General features: G+C 39.0%; 1 protein-coding gene across 11 annotated transcripts in view; it reads left to right on the top strand.

Annotated features, from left to right (window-relative positions):
- The window catches only part of TLE4 (TLE family member 4, transcriptional corepressor), a 121230-nt gene that overhangs the window by 71589 nt on the left and 34954 nt on the right, over positions 1 to 14687 (top strand). For 5 of the 11 annotated variants that reach the window (XR_012668573.1, XR_012668572.1, XR_012668569.1 and 2 more), the window contains one exon: positions 13777 to 13812. The exons of the other annotated variants lie outside the window; for them this stretch is intronic. Coding sequence is in view for 1 of the 5 variants with exons in the window: in XM_075128692.1 (XP_074984793.1) it covers positions 13777 to 13812 (36 nt within the window). In the remaining 4 variants the exon portion in view is untranslated. The remainder of the gene's footprint in view (positions 1 to 13776; positions 13813 to 14687) is intronic. 11 annotated transcript variants of the gene reach the window in all.

Genomic DNA, 14687 nt, shown 5'->3' with positions numbered 1-14687 from the left:
TGCTGGTAGTAATTAGTGTAGCATGTAATGAGGATATGGGCAACATTATACAGCCCCAGTGTAACGTTTTGATATGGTAGCAAAATTTTGATTTATACAAGGTTGTGTGGCTGGGTTTAATTGTGAGAGACACTTTAAAGTGTTTTCTTGACGATATAGATTATTAAGCAGGGCAGATTTTAGAATAGCTCATAAAATATAAATTTAGGCTTTACTGTAAGATTCAGGTAATTAGGGTACTTTACCTATTGGTATAAAAAAAGAAGAAGAAAGGAATTTGGTCATATGCTTCTCTCTCCCCCTTCAAAAAAAAAAAAAATTCTGTTGCCACCAATTCCAGGGCTCTTGACCTGTCAGCCAGTTGTCTTCATTGAACTTGCCCTCCATAATTACACTGGCCTTTACCATACATTTAATTCTGACTGGGGATGAAGGTAACAGTTGATTCACTAACACTGGAGAGTTTAAACTTGAATCCATACAGAGGGATCCACTGTATAAAATTACTCCTTACAGGCAAGAAGGAGGGTGTGGGTCACGAGAGGGGAAGAGAAGGGATAGGTAATACTTCTTATACACAAAATTTTACAGAATCTTCAGGGAACGTGATAAAAAAACCCTCATTCATGTCCTTGCTGAACATTAAAGCCAAAATCAATGGTTGGAACCATGAAGTAAGGCAGGCTGACTTCAAAAGCCAGTTCTTGAGGCAGTGGTGCAAACAAGAAAGACACAATCATATTCCACTTTATATCACCCTTCTAAATGGAACATTTTCTGCCTGATAAACGAAACCAGACGTGGATCCTTCCAGACTCATCTCTGGAGTAAGCAGATGACTGCTGAAACTAATTAAGAATCTTCTAGAAAACATGAGATTGTCCAGCATCAACACAATAGGGTCCAGGAAGGAAGAAAGCTTTTGGAGCATTCTGATTTTTTGTTGGATTTAGTCTTCAGAATCTTTTACAATACAAAGTTAAAGTATAGAAAAACTCAGTACCCAGTAAAATGGGTCATGGGAACTCTGTGTACAGATACAAAGCCAGCAGGGCAAACAAAAGGGAGAGGTGAATCACAAGGGCACTTCTAGAAGTGCTGATGTCTCAACGGCTGTGATGGAGCATAGACCTTTCTTTTAAAATTAAAATTTACCTTTTACAGAATATTCTGACTGACTCCTTCTAGCAAGCATTGCAACTCAATGGGGGTTATTTTTAAAGGCTATTCCTAGGTATTTTGCAATGGAAAAACTTGATTCTTGCTGGCAAATTGTTCCAGGATTTTTCCATGTCTATACAAATTGCTCAAAGAGGAGACCTGGCTCTTCTCCTAATTTCCCGCCACCATCCAGCCAGATTTTCCCCTAACAAGAGGTAGCAGGTTCGCCTTGTTCCCTAACAAAGTTCCTTGTGGCAAAATTATCCTGTAAGGAAACCGAGGAAGTATTTGTGGAGAAAAGCACCATCTGAGAGTAAATGATGTAAGTTTTAATTGTCTCTCCCTCCTGTGTAGCTTTCTCTATGCTATGACACCTACAAGAAATGGGCCAACTAATGTCAGCTATTTTGCGGGACAGTCAGAGATAGCTGATTGTATTGGTTGTCTTCGTAAGTTTTTATAAAAGCATTTTGAACCATCATTTTGGGCATATAGCTAAACTATGTAACTGTGCAGTCCTGCTACTGTTAGCCTCATACTCATTACATTCGCTTGTTTCAAATTGGATTGTAAGCTTTTTGGAACAGAGCTCATGTCTGTATTCATACAATGTCTAGTACAATGGTATCCCAATTCTGCCTGGGGCTTGTGGACTCTGCTGCAGTTAGAAATAAGCAATAATAATAAATTAAAAGTTGCAATCATATTGTTGGAATAAAAGTCTGTTTGAGTTCAGTAGAATACACTTTGTGTAATACGACTGTCAGTTTTTGATGTGATGTATTAAGGCTTCATGCATGTTTTGGCTACATTTTGCCCAGTTTGGTGGTAAACTAGTAGAAATCAGTACAAACTCGAGTGGGATGGATAATTGAGTTTTCCATGTGATAAGGTTGCTTTTGTTACCATTTTGAGGCCACAGTCTGTATGAAGGCCTTGATCCAAACAAATCACCAATTACTTCTGAATATATAGGCCTCTCTTCATTATAGTATATAAGTAAGAGTAAGCGTGTTGCTCCCCACAATTCTAATTAGGTCTTTTAAAACATTTTTGTGTGAATTTAGTGATCCTGTAAGGAGCAGAGGAGTTAACTATAAACAGGCATCATTAGAATGAAAAAATTCCTATGCATATTGTTGTATTCTTGTGTATTATCTAACTTCATTATGTTTATCTGCTTCCTCATTTTTATGCTGGTAGATGATCTAGTGGGGATACACAAATAGTCTTTTTGTCTAGATTAGTGACTTTAATGTGAGGCTGAGATGAGTGGTGCTAATATGTCAACCTATGAAGAAGATATGTGTATATGTAAACATTTCTTGAGTATAAATAATTTAAAGGTACCCCAAAATATGTCTAAAGAAACTTAGAGAATTTATTTTCTCTGGTTTCAGAGGAACAGCCGTGTTAGTCTGTATTCGCAAAAAGAAAAGGAGTACTTGTGGCACCTTAGAGACTAACCAATTTATTTGAGCATGAGCTTTCGTGATGAAGTGAGCTGTAGCTCACGAAAGCTCATGCTCAAATAAATTGGTTAGTCTCTAAGGTGCCACAAGTACTCCTTTTCTTTATTTTCTCTGTTATATTTTCTTTTTATCACACGAACTCCACTCACTTGAAAAGTACTGCAGATATGGGTTAAATTTAAAATATCCCCATTTGAGCTGATGTAGAAGTGTTTTTCACTTGTCTCCTCATCATTGTTTCTTCATGTGTGTCATACACAAAATGTTCATTTTTATCAAAAAATGCAGTGATCCGCATGTGTTTTGTTTTTTTACATTAGTGATGTGCTTATTTTATGTTGAGCATATTTGAGCTACACTTCTCTCCACATAAGGCTAGTTGAATTTTCACTAGGCACACTGATATTTTTGAGTATACATATCAAAGTGTAATTAGTAACTTTTTGTTCTGTTGGCTTGTGATCAAGTAATTTGTTCAGTATTAATTGATATCTGCCTCTGGACATGGAGACAGTGCAGAATGTAACAGGTGCCCTAATTCCTGAAAATGTGTTGTAATTGTTTGTTTGTGGAACAGATGAATAAATATCTTTGGGGCATAGCTGGTCCTCAGGTGGTGAACATAAACGGATTAATGATGTGTTTGGGTGAGACATGCTTGTGTTTTGCAGTCTCGTCCAGTAACTGTCTGCTGAAGCAGAACAAATATTAATTAGCAGGGCCCTGTTTGTTTTCTTGGTCTATCTTACATAGCTGATTTTTGGCACTGCTTTTTAAAAAAATAAAATTTCTGTTATTTGATTAGTAACACGTCACTACATTTTGTAATTTTTAAACAAATTATTTAAAACAGAAAACTTTATCTCCAGGTCAATAGCTCCCTTACAGATTTTTTTAAAAGTTGACTTTTGCATTTTTCTTTCGTTTGGTGTCCTATAACTTGCCTTTTTAAATGAAGCCATTGGAGTATATTTGTTCAGTGTGGAGCATTCATTTAAGAGTAACAGCATGCAATCTGGTTTCAAAAAGTTAGGTTCTCAGGCTATTTTTGATGATTTTATCTCCTGTATATCATACATACATATCTTAAACTCCTTTTCCCTAGACTGTATACAAACTATACTCCACCCTTTTACTCCATCATATTCTATCAGAAGAATTGCCTGCAGTGACAATTTCTGGTGGCTGCAGTGTGCATGTATTGGGTGAACTCTTACAATGCTTATCACTTATCAAACTTTATTTTGCCACTTGGTGATTTAAAGTAACTCTCAAATATTCTCTCTCCAGATGCTCACATCACCCAGGAAGCAAACATGTACATGGGTTGTAATTTCTAACCTGAGCAGTCATGTCTAATTATTTCCATGGCAACAGACTGTGACGTTAGTAATATAAAATTATGACCTCACATGATAGAGTAGGAAAAGGAAGCTTTCTGGAGTGAAGAGGTGTTGAGGTAGCTGGAGAGGTCTTCTTGAACACAGTATCTTCAATAATACACTATTTTGAAGAAGAGAGGGAACGTTTTTCTGTACTGTATTCCTTGAAGTTGAAATATAAATGTACAGTCATAATTAGTGTTTAGATGTTGGCATTCAAGATTTGCCACAATTTATTCATAGTGAACAAAACCAGAATGAAGGGCATACTTTTTTTCTTCATGTTTAAATGGCTTTTAGTCTAAGTGAAGGGGGAAAATAGGTAGTTTGATCAAAGCAATATCCAGAAGCGAGTCAATTGCTTTCTATTTTAGAGATTTCCCTCAGCTTCATGATCTTTTTTTTTCTACACTGAGCAGTTAGTGTTTAATTTTAAATTCTTTTAAAATACTCCATGAATCTCAGTTATTTTGAAATGTCCTTTATTTTAATGCAAATTAATTGATCCATCAGAAACTCGAAACACTTCTTAAAAGGAAAGGAAAAAATAAAAAGAAGGAAGGGGAGAGAAATCATCTTCTGCTACTAAGTAAGTGGTAGAAGAAAAATCAAAACTTCCTAACTTTTCATCTGACCATAAGTCACTGAGCACTAATAGCAGGTTTATATTTGCATTAAATTATACTTACTGCATTGTCTCCCACAGTGAAGCAGAAGTATGTTCCCAGTAGAACTCCTGTCTTCTGTTGTCGGCTTCTTAGATTGACTTCGGAAGACATTAGAAGAAATGGTCTAAGTATTTTCATGAGCCATTATGAAGAATTCATAAGTACATCATGAATTACAAAGTGTTAATTTTTGGGGAGGATGGGAGGGGCAAAGAAGGGGGGGAAATAAGTATCCCAGTCAGTAAGTACCAGCCAATGAGAGGAATTTCCAAGAAGGTCACACCACCTGTCCCCATCTTCTCTTCCCAATACTGTTCTAATTAAGCTAAATAGTTAAAGTTTGTGTGACTTATTTTATATAGCAATTTTAAAAGTTCTGTGTTTTCTTGAGTGACATTTGGCCTTTTGAAGAACAAAATAAAATTGGAAATGCTAATGTTTTTCAGCCAACTAAGGGAAGAAAATAAAAATGTCACCATGGCAACAAAGCTGCTTTCTAGATGGCGTCCTAAGATATGCCTGAACTAGAAGCAGATGTCTGATTTGAGAATCTTGCCTCCTTCAATGTAAACAAATAACTTCTAGGCAGGTGTTGGAAATAATATGGAAATCCTATTAAGGGGCCCTGGGTTCCTGTCACTCAGGAAGCCCCTGCCACAAAAGGGCTGGTTGTCTGAATAAAAGAGACAGAGTAAATTCTCATTAGGCTTTAGCTTTTCCCAGGAAATGATTGTCTCTGCGTGTTCCTTCTGTGAATCTGAATGTAAGCAATTTCTTCTATTGATCTATTCTGCCAGCATTCTCTTTCCCCTCTATTTTTTGAATTAACACTTGATATGTGCTGCTGCTCTAAGAGTTGTGACATTTATGATTTTAACCCCCAACCCTCCACACACATACACCATCTCCCTATTTCCCTCATGCCCCCTCCCCCCAAAAAACAACCAACCAACCAAACAAAAAACAGATTGCAGGCCTCTTCAGGGCAAATAAACTCAGATTAAGCCAAGGATTGAAAATAAGGTATTGGGGAGGCAGAGTAGCCAAATCATAGATAGCTTATTGCTCTAGATTTTCTGCGACTGTATAGATTATGTTGTAGTCCCTGACACTGTAACACTGAACATTGCATGAACAAAGGATTCTTTTTTCTTTTTACAAGGGCCACAAAGTTTTGAGGGGTTTTGTCAAAGGTTCTGCCTTTGTTTGATTATTGATGGTACATGGTGGCAGTCAACAGTACACTTGTGTGTGTGTGAGAGATGGAGTTGAAAAACTATGTGCTTTTTTCCATCTAAAATTGCCAAGAAAGTGTGTGGTATCCAGAGTCTGTCTATAGGTTTTATTATTTATTTTATTTATAATGCAGTAGGACCGTGAAGCCGCAGTCATGGATGGGGCACCATCATGTTAGACACTGTACAAAGACAAGAGTTCATTTACTTGCAGCCCATAGGTCAGAATTTTAACCTGGGCCTTTCTGAACGCGAAGCTCAGGAAGTGCTTTTGAGCCTTTCTAGGTTGAAAACTGAGACAATTTTTCCCACCTCTTCTCCTCCTTTTTTTTTCTCCTTTCTTTTTTTGGTGCATAAGATGTGCATAGTGTTGTTCTTAATAATACTCAGAGGGTTAAATGTGGATAAACACAAAACAAGGCTTCTGAAAAGCCTCACTATTATCATGCAGCATTTCTTGGACTATAGTCCCTGAGACACACTTCATAAAGCCAATAAAGTGCACACTGGTGGTCTCCAGTTGCCCTAGCAACGGACCATAGGGCACAGTGTATGTGAAATGCATGAACATCTGTGAATTAATCTTTTTTAGTTTGTTCTTTTCTTGGCACTGATTGGGCCACTCTGGCTTGTGCTTGTGACATTGCGTGAGGAGGGATAAGCTGAAGAGTTCCCCTGGGCCCTGCCCTAAGTGGTTGGCAGAATGGAAAGTGAAGTGAGATTTATCCAGGCAGTGCTTTCAGTAGTTGAGGGATTTAGCCTGACAGCACTCTCGGTGGGACATTATTAGCTTACTTTCTGCTGCGCGGGGAAATGAATAAAAAATTTTCTAGTAAATCTAGGCATTATTGGGTTTATGGGTCTGCCGTGAAAAAATAATCTGACAAGAAAATTGAAATAATCACTTGTGTTTATATCACAATTTACTGGACCTTACCATTCTTCTGTTTTGTTCTTATTGGATTATAGCAAAAAAATAAATAAATATTGGGCTGGTTTGAAGGAAACCATTGAACGGAAACATAAAACAAAAATTTGTGTTGATAACAGAATGGAGAGGAGGTTTCTCATGACTTCATGTTAAGGATTCAAATCTAGGCGAGTAAGGGATTTTGGGGGGTGGGGTGAGCGGAGGTTTTCAGATGCAGTATACAGAAATTACTTAACAGAATAGCATCAAGGTAGTTAGCGTCTAGAAGTCTTATGAGTTCCTCTTTCACTTCCTCCTCCTCCTCTCCACCACCCCTTGGGCACACTACACTGCAAATTTTGTGTTCAGCTCCTAATGTCAATACCAGATGCTCACTTGTAAACTGCTTGGCTTACCCTTGTCGTTTTCCACTGTGTCTCTGAGAGGACTGTAGGGGGAACACTGTGTACGTCATATAATCAGCTAATGCTGGATACAATCAGTATTTTAATGAAGTATTGAAAGTGAAATGCTGCTTTAATCTGCTAATTGCATTAAGAGGACAACAGATTGTTCTGTATCGCTCTTTCCTTTGGAGCTACAGTCTTTCAAAGAACACTGAGGTGCTTTTAAGTGAGGCATTACAGCCATTTGGACTCTATATGTTTGCATACGAATATTAACAAGCACAGCTGTACCTTGGGTTTTCTGTCTCTTGAGAGGCAATGAATGCAGCTGTGGGGGGTTTGTTAATATGTACTTATGAGCAAAAGAGGGGGAAAGCAATTTCAGCAAGCTTTGTTCACTTTACTACATAGCTGCCTGTCGTAGGTGAACTTAAAGGTAAACAGTGCAATGAAACGGAAGTACGTCAAGACCTTTTTATTTCAAAAGATAATATTGCCTTTGCTATATTAATCTTTGAATATAAATAGTACAGGAAGCTACCTTTTGAAATTTCCCTATTTCATAAGCTCTGCTTCTGGGGCTAAGATGGAATCTGGTCATTTATCACAATAGCACAGGTGTGTGAAGGACGGGTGCGGAGGGGTCACTCTTGATTCCAATCTTTTCAGTCAGAAAGGGGTGTCTGTGTAAGTGTGGCTGTGTGTTTAGCATAGACTGCACGTAATGCAAATCTTTGTCATTGCAGCCACATCCTGTTTAGTTCTTTGCTCTTTTTATTGCAAAATCAAATGGCCGGACTGTGTAGAGGTTGACCAGTCTTTTTACACTAATCATTGCAAAATTTCTGCTAACTAAGCAAATTTTAACCTAAAAGGCATGTAGCTATGTCCTGTGATGCTCCAATCCCAGTGTTTTCGAAATCGTTATGGATGGATTGCAATAAATATCATGCATAATTTTTTTTGCCTATGCTTGCAGGAGGTATGTTGAATCCTTACCTGTAGATGCTGTATTTCTATTAACTGCCTCCCTCACTGTTTTTCAGGGTTTATTTATTTAAAATATCAAACCAGAGTTATTTTTTGCTTCAAGTAAGTGTCTGGTTTGGATGTCTTTTTCCTCTCCTGGTCTGAAATTTTTTTTTTTCGATAAAATAACCTGCAAATATATTTTTTTTAAAGTGTGAGCTATTTATCAGCTTGTGGGCTTTGTGTAGCAAGGTAAGAGAGGCATTCAGCACTCTTAATTATCAATCAGCCCTTTAGAAGAAAGGAAACTTTTGGGCTGCCTTTCCCATGAAGTAAGGAACCATTCCAAATATCCCAGCAGTATACATAAGCTGCATTGGTACCAGCATGAAGGCAGCCTATACAAGGTCAGCTCAGTGACTTTGTGAGAAGCATTCTCTGGTATAAGCCTTATCATAGAGGTAATTTCAAAGCTTTATATCCCACCATAGAGTGTTGGAAAGGGGGGGAAAAAGAACTTTTCAATGGGCTTTCTGTAGGACAGCTCTCTGCTCCATCAAGGGTTCTGTGGTAGCTGTGCTATCTCCAGCAATGGTGTATGCTGAATGTAGCACTCAGGTGTTCAACCCATTAGCCCATCAGTTGATGGGACCAGCAGTGGGGAGAAAATGTAAGTTTTAAAAAAGCATACTCTTCTTCCCTGTTCTATTCAGGGCATTTAGCACCAATATTTGCAGTTTATTCAGCTTACAAACATCTTTGCGTTTCCCCTCTCAACATTGCTTGATTTCACATTATTTTCAGGCTATGAAATGATAACCTAGTATCTATAAACTGCCTTTCATTCAAATGGCCCCTGAAACATTCTACAAATATTACTGACAGACTGCACAAACAAAGGCACCGATCCTGCAAACACCAGGGTGTGTATTTAACTTTGTGAACATCTGGATTCCCATTGACTTCAGTAAGGCTCCAAAGGTGGGGTGAGAGTCCACCCAAGCAGCTCACTTTGAAGGATCAGGGCCTAAATATCTAGGAATTGTTGTAGCCACCTCTAGGCTAGAATGCTGAAGCTGCTGTACAGACCTATGTACTTTAGCCAGCTGGAATTGAAAGGGTTGTTACAGATTCAAAGTAATTGCACCTGTATTTTCCCTCAAAGGCACCCACTTAAAGGTTTCCAGCTCCCAGCCCTCCCCAGTTCTGGGCAGAGACCTGCATCTTACACTCTTCTGGGTGGAGTTTTTAAGGTTACGCAGCTCCCTGATCAACCCTTCAATATCCCCAGCAAGCCAGTCTGCTTAAAAGGCCAGCACTTGTGTTTTGCTTTCTCCCCGAGGGCTAAGCCAGCATATTGCTGGCAGTTACAAGTTACCACACAGGTTCTTCCAAGCAAGCACATTTATTCGTAAGGTAAAAACATTACAGAGAAAGCGTATAAAAACAATAAAAGAACCTAAACACAGCTTACAAAACTTACCAGAGGTCACCCCCAACTCCAGCAGAGGCCTCTGGTACGTGCCAGTCCTTTAAATCCCACAACTGGGTTTTCCCTGTAGTTATAAGTTCATATCAGCCTTTGGCTCAGGAAACAGAATGAAGGCTGAAAATCTGTTTAAGTTTGGTTTGTTTATCCAAAAGTTATTTCTTTGTCTGTTTGATCTTTGGAGAATCCAGTTTGAAACAGAATTTGTGAGCCTTCGTGGGAGGTGGTACCTCTCTGGAGGTGTTTATAATCTGAGTGATTTGTCTTAAGCATCCTGTAGTGTTTTCATTTCCGGAAGGAGCTGTGGTAACCCTCCCCCCAGTGAAGTACATACAGTCCCTGGCCCACAATGATATATAAACCATTCATACACTTAATAAAATATGGTCTCCCAAGGATATTGCAGGAAGTTTCCCTACCTGCTACCGGGTAACTGAGATAGGCAGAAAAGAGTAAATGGGATGACCCAGGTAATATACACCTGTCAGTCTGACATTGATCCCAGGTAAGATAATGAAGCGGCTGATATGGAACTCGATTTAATAAAAATTAAAGGACGGTAATGTAAATAATGCAAATCAACATAAGTTTTTAAAAAATAAATTTTGTGGAACTAATTTGATATTTTTAAAAAAAAAAAAAGATTACAAGTTTGGTTGATAATGGTAGTAGTGTTGACATAATATATTTAGACTTCACTACATTTTGATTTTTAAAAAAACCTAGAACAATATAAAATTAACATGACACATAGCCAGCTTTTAATCCATTTGATAACTGTCAGGTGTCAAAATGTAATTGTAAATGGGAAATCATCATCAAGTGGATGTGTTTCCAGCGGGGTCCCAAACAGATTTGTCTCGGCCCTGTGCTATTTAACGTTTGTATCAATGTCCTGGAAGAAAATATAAAATCATCACTGATTAAAATTTGCAGATGACACAAAAATTGGGGGGCGTGGTAAGTAGTGAAGAGGACAGGTCACTGATTCAGAGCAATCTGGATCTCTTTTTGAATAGGATCCAGCAAATAATGTACTTTTTAATAGGGCTAAATGTAAATGTATACATCTGGGAACAAAGAATGTAGGCCATACCTACAGAATGGGGGACTTTATCCTGGGAAGCAGTGACTTTGAAAAAAATTGGGGGTCATCCCAATGTGACACTGTAGCCAAAAGGGAATGCATAAACAGATGAATCTCGAGTAGCAGTAGAGAGGTTATTTTATCTCTCTGTTATTTGGCACAAGCGTGACTTCTGCTGAAATACTGTGTTCTGTTCTGGTCCCCACAATTGAAGAAGGATGTTCACAAATTGGAGAAGGTTCAGAAAAGAACCACAAGAATGATTAAAGGATTACAAAACATGCCTTATAGTGGTAGACTCAGAGCTCAATCTAGTTAGCTTAAAAAGAGAAAGTTAAGTGGTGACTTGATTAGAGTCTGTAAGTATCTACGTGGGAAACAGAGATCTAATAATGGGCATTTCTAAGCAGACAAAAGTATAACATGATTTGGTGGCTGGAAGTTGAAGCTAGACAAATTCAGGCTGGAAGTTTACCACGGGGTGTGGTGGATTCTCCACCACAGACAATTTTTAAATCAAGATTGGATGTTTTTCTAAATGATCTGCTCTGGGAATTAGTGTGTGGCAATTCTATGGCCTGTGTTATACAGAAGATCAGATTGGATCACAGTAGGGTCTTAAAATCTATGAAATATCTATGAACAGAAATATGTTGGTTAGAATTTGGCCAATTCAGTGAGATTAATACCTCACTAAGCAAATTGTGATGTGATCCTTAATTATAAAGACAAAAATGTGCAGTTTTATGTGAAATATGGTCAGAATTGCTGTTATCATTTTGCTAAAATTTCAAACAACCGGATAGTCTCTTTGGGAAAACTAGCTACTTAGCTTGCACCACTACTACTGTAGATGTCAAAAATAAAATATTCAGAAGTGTTTTTGATACTGTGCTCTAGCTCAAAATATGTCTCTCTCCAACTCTAAACTGAGATGTCTGTGTAAACTGTTCTTAGAAAAAAACACTGTTGTATATGCATAGTATTACTCCTACCAATAATGTGATTAAAGCAAAACAAGCACAAACTTTTGTTAAGTGCCTGATCCTGTTAAAAAAAATAACGTATTTTTTAAAAATATTGTATTGACATAATAGTGAAGTTGTGGCCACGGCCAACGAAAACAAGGAAAATAACATTTGAAGCTGGCTGCTGCTTCCTGTGCACAAAGTGGAGAGAGAATTATGATGGAAAATGTAATATTTAGCACTTACCTATCACCTAGTTTTTGACTAGGGTTTACATGTTCAAAATGCTGTACAAACATTAATCTTCATTAAAACCCCGTGAGACAAGTACATTAATACCCATCTTACAGATGGAGGAAACTGAAATACACAGGTGACTTGCCAGAGAAAACGCACTAAGTCAGAGGCAGAGCTGGGAATAAACTCATGTATGCCTGCTTTGTGCTTATGTTCTTAATGACTTGTACCTAGTTTTAAATAATCCCTGGAGATCAGTCTCTACAATTTGCACTTGTATTACAACTTCAATATTATGTGTGTGTTTGTGTGTAAATGAATAATACATTGGGATTAATAAATTCACAGGCATGAGTAGTCAGAACTCTGTTTTACGCAGTGCAAAGCCCCTCACCCTCTGAACAGTAATTGTGCCAGGAGCACTGGGCACAGAAGCACCAAAATCTACTGAACATTAAGCTTTTTAAGGTCATAGGTTACCAATGTCCTCTGCTATGTCAGAGCTTATCTGTTTCCTCCTCCACAATGAGACAGCCAGTAGTTCCTCAGAAATATTTGAAGAGATCTCATTTAGTAGTTTACGGGGAAAGCCTTGAATAATTCACACAACAAATGATTAGACAAGTACTTATCTATCTGACTGAATTATTCTGCATGTTTGCTGAAGCAGTAAAGCAGGAGAACAGCATTTCCTTCTCCAGAGGGTTTACAGTGGTAGTATTGACCCACCTAGTTTATTGGGTTTCAGCCTTTTGTTGACATTGTTGTAAATGAAAGCAGCCTGGACAGGCACTGAGCAGCTGGGTTGGATAATTGTGAAGGATTCATGCTTGTTGCTGTTACCTTCAGTGTTTGTAGTGGGTTGTTTGCTTTGACTTTTGTTGAACTGTTGACAAAAGCATTTGATACAAATGGGAACAAATAAAGTGGTGAGATGCCAGGAGGGCTTGGCAGTAATGTTGGTTTTCATGCTGACTTAAATGGGGAATGTGGACACTTATCTGAATAGGAAATGGAAGGTGTATTTAGTGTTTGTGGGCTCCCCCCACCCCATTTCAATTTCAATTTCTGTCAGACATGTTTTGGCAAATAAAGGTGAATAAAGCATAGTGGAGGCACTATCACCAGTGCCTTAACTCTTTGGTGTTAAGTAGGTAATTTTTGGAGCATCTGTTTCTGGCTGGGGTTGCTCTACTGGGCAAATCCAGTTCCTTGCACGAAAGGATTAAATGTAAAAAGGGAATGGGGGGGGGGGAAATTGGGGAGGTTGGAGGATAAATAGAACAGTATACACTGAAATAGTATAGCCAGCAAAATTGAAGTCATTTACTGGAACGCTTTTAATTTGGTTTAAACAAAATACTCTTTTGTATATTCAAATACAGAGTAGCTCAGCTGTTGTGAAGCCAGGAAATTAGTGGTATTTTTAGAGAAATACCAAAAGCATGTCAACAACATAGCTTTGGATGATAATGTGGGCATTTTATTCATGGGGAATTATCAATGCAGGTTACTGGACAACATGGTGTGACTGAGAATGATTGAGCACAGGGGGAAGTGGCTGTCCTTCTGTAAGATGATTTCATTTTGCATTTAGTCGTTCAGGAAGAGAGCAAGGAGACAGAAAGGAAGCATTTTTAAACATTGAAGATGCCTATTGTGGTACCTGAGGGCGGGGGGTGGGGGGGGTCGGGTCTTACCTTTCCACCTCTCCCTGTCCCAGAACTTTCACTACTACTACTTCTTTTCCCTCTCTCTCTCATTTGACATTCATTATTTTTATTTTGACAGTGCCGAAGGACCAACCAAGAATGGGACTCCATTGTGGTAGGTACTGTACTGGCACAGAGTAGTAGTCATTCCCTGCCTGGAATCTAAATAGACAAGACAGACACAGGCTGTGTCTACACAGTGCTACAGGGGCACAGCCGCAGTGTTGCAGTTCCCTGGCTGTCGTGTAGACACTTGCTACAGCGACAGAAGGGGTTTTCTGTTGCTGTAATAAATCTTCCCCTTCTGGAGGTGGTAGCTAGGTCAAGAGAAGAATTCTTCTATCCGCCTAGTGGTGTCTATGCCAGGGCTTAAATGGCTTAAATCTGTCTCTGGGGGTGTGAGGTTTTTCACACCCATGAGCAACAAAGCTAGGTCAACCTTAGTTTTAGGTGTAGATCAGGCCCCGGGGTGGAGGGAATGGTTATAACACTCAAGCAGAGTAAGCAATGTGATAGCAGAAAATAGTATGTAAGTGTCACAAATTTTTTTGAGGGGGAAGGAGGCAATTAGTTAGGAGAGTATATGCTAAATGGGAATGGAAGGAGGTCGGGGGGGGGAGGGGAGGGGTGAAGGTATGTAAGAGGGGCGAGAGTGGGGAGAAGAGGGCTGGAGCAGATAGCCAGTCAGTGGCAGGACAGAGCAAGTCGGAGAACATTCTATTGCCAAGGGTCCTGGCTTTGGCTGATTTTTTTCCCCCTCCTGGCTGGAGTCTCTGGCTGGCTCCTCTGCAGTTTTCCCACAAGGGCCATATGGGAGGCCCCACTGGTTTCTGGTACCCCCAGAGTTTGGGTATATGGGGAGTTTCCCTGCATAATTCTGGGACCAGGGATGCTGGGGAGAGGGTGGCCTTGGCTGTGCCCATTTCATCCCTTCCCCACCAGTGTAGCAGTCCCTGCTCTTCTTCCTGTCATCTTAATTCTATCTTGTAG

The sequence above is a fragment of the Caretta caretta genome, chromosome 5 (genome assembly GCF_965140235.1).
Source record: "Caretta caretta isolate rCarCar2 chromosome 5, rCarCar1.hap1, whole genome shotgun sequence".
NCBI classification, from domain to species: Eukaryota; Metazoa; Chordata; order Testudines; family Cheloniidae; genus Caretta; species Caretta caretta.
Note: the sequence above shows the minus strand (reverse complement) of the source record. Positions and strands in the feature narration are given on the sequence as shown.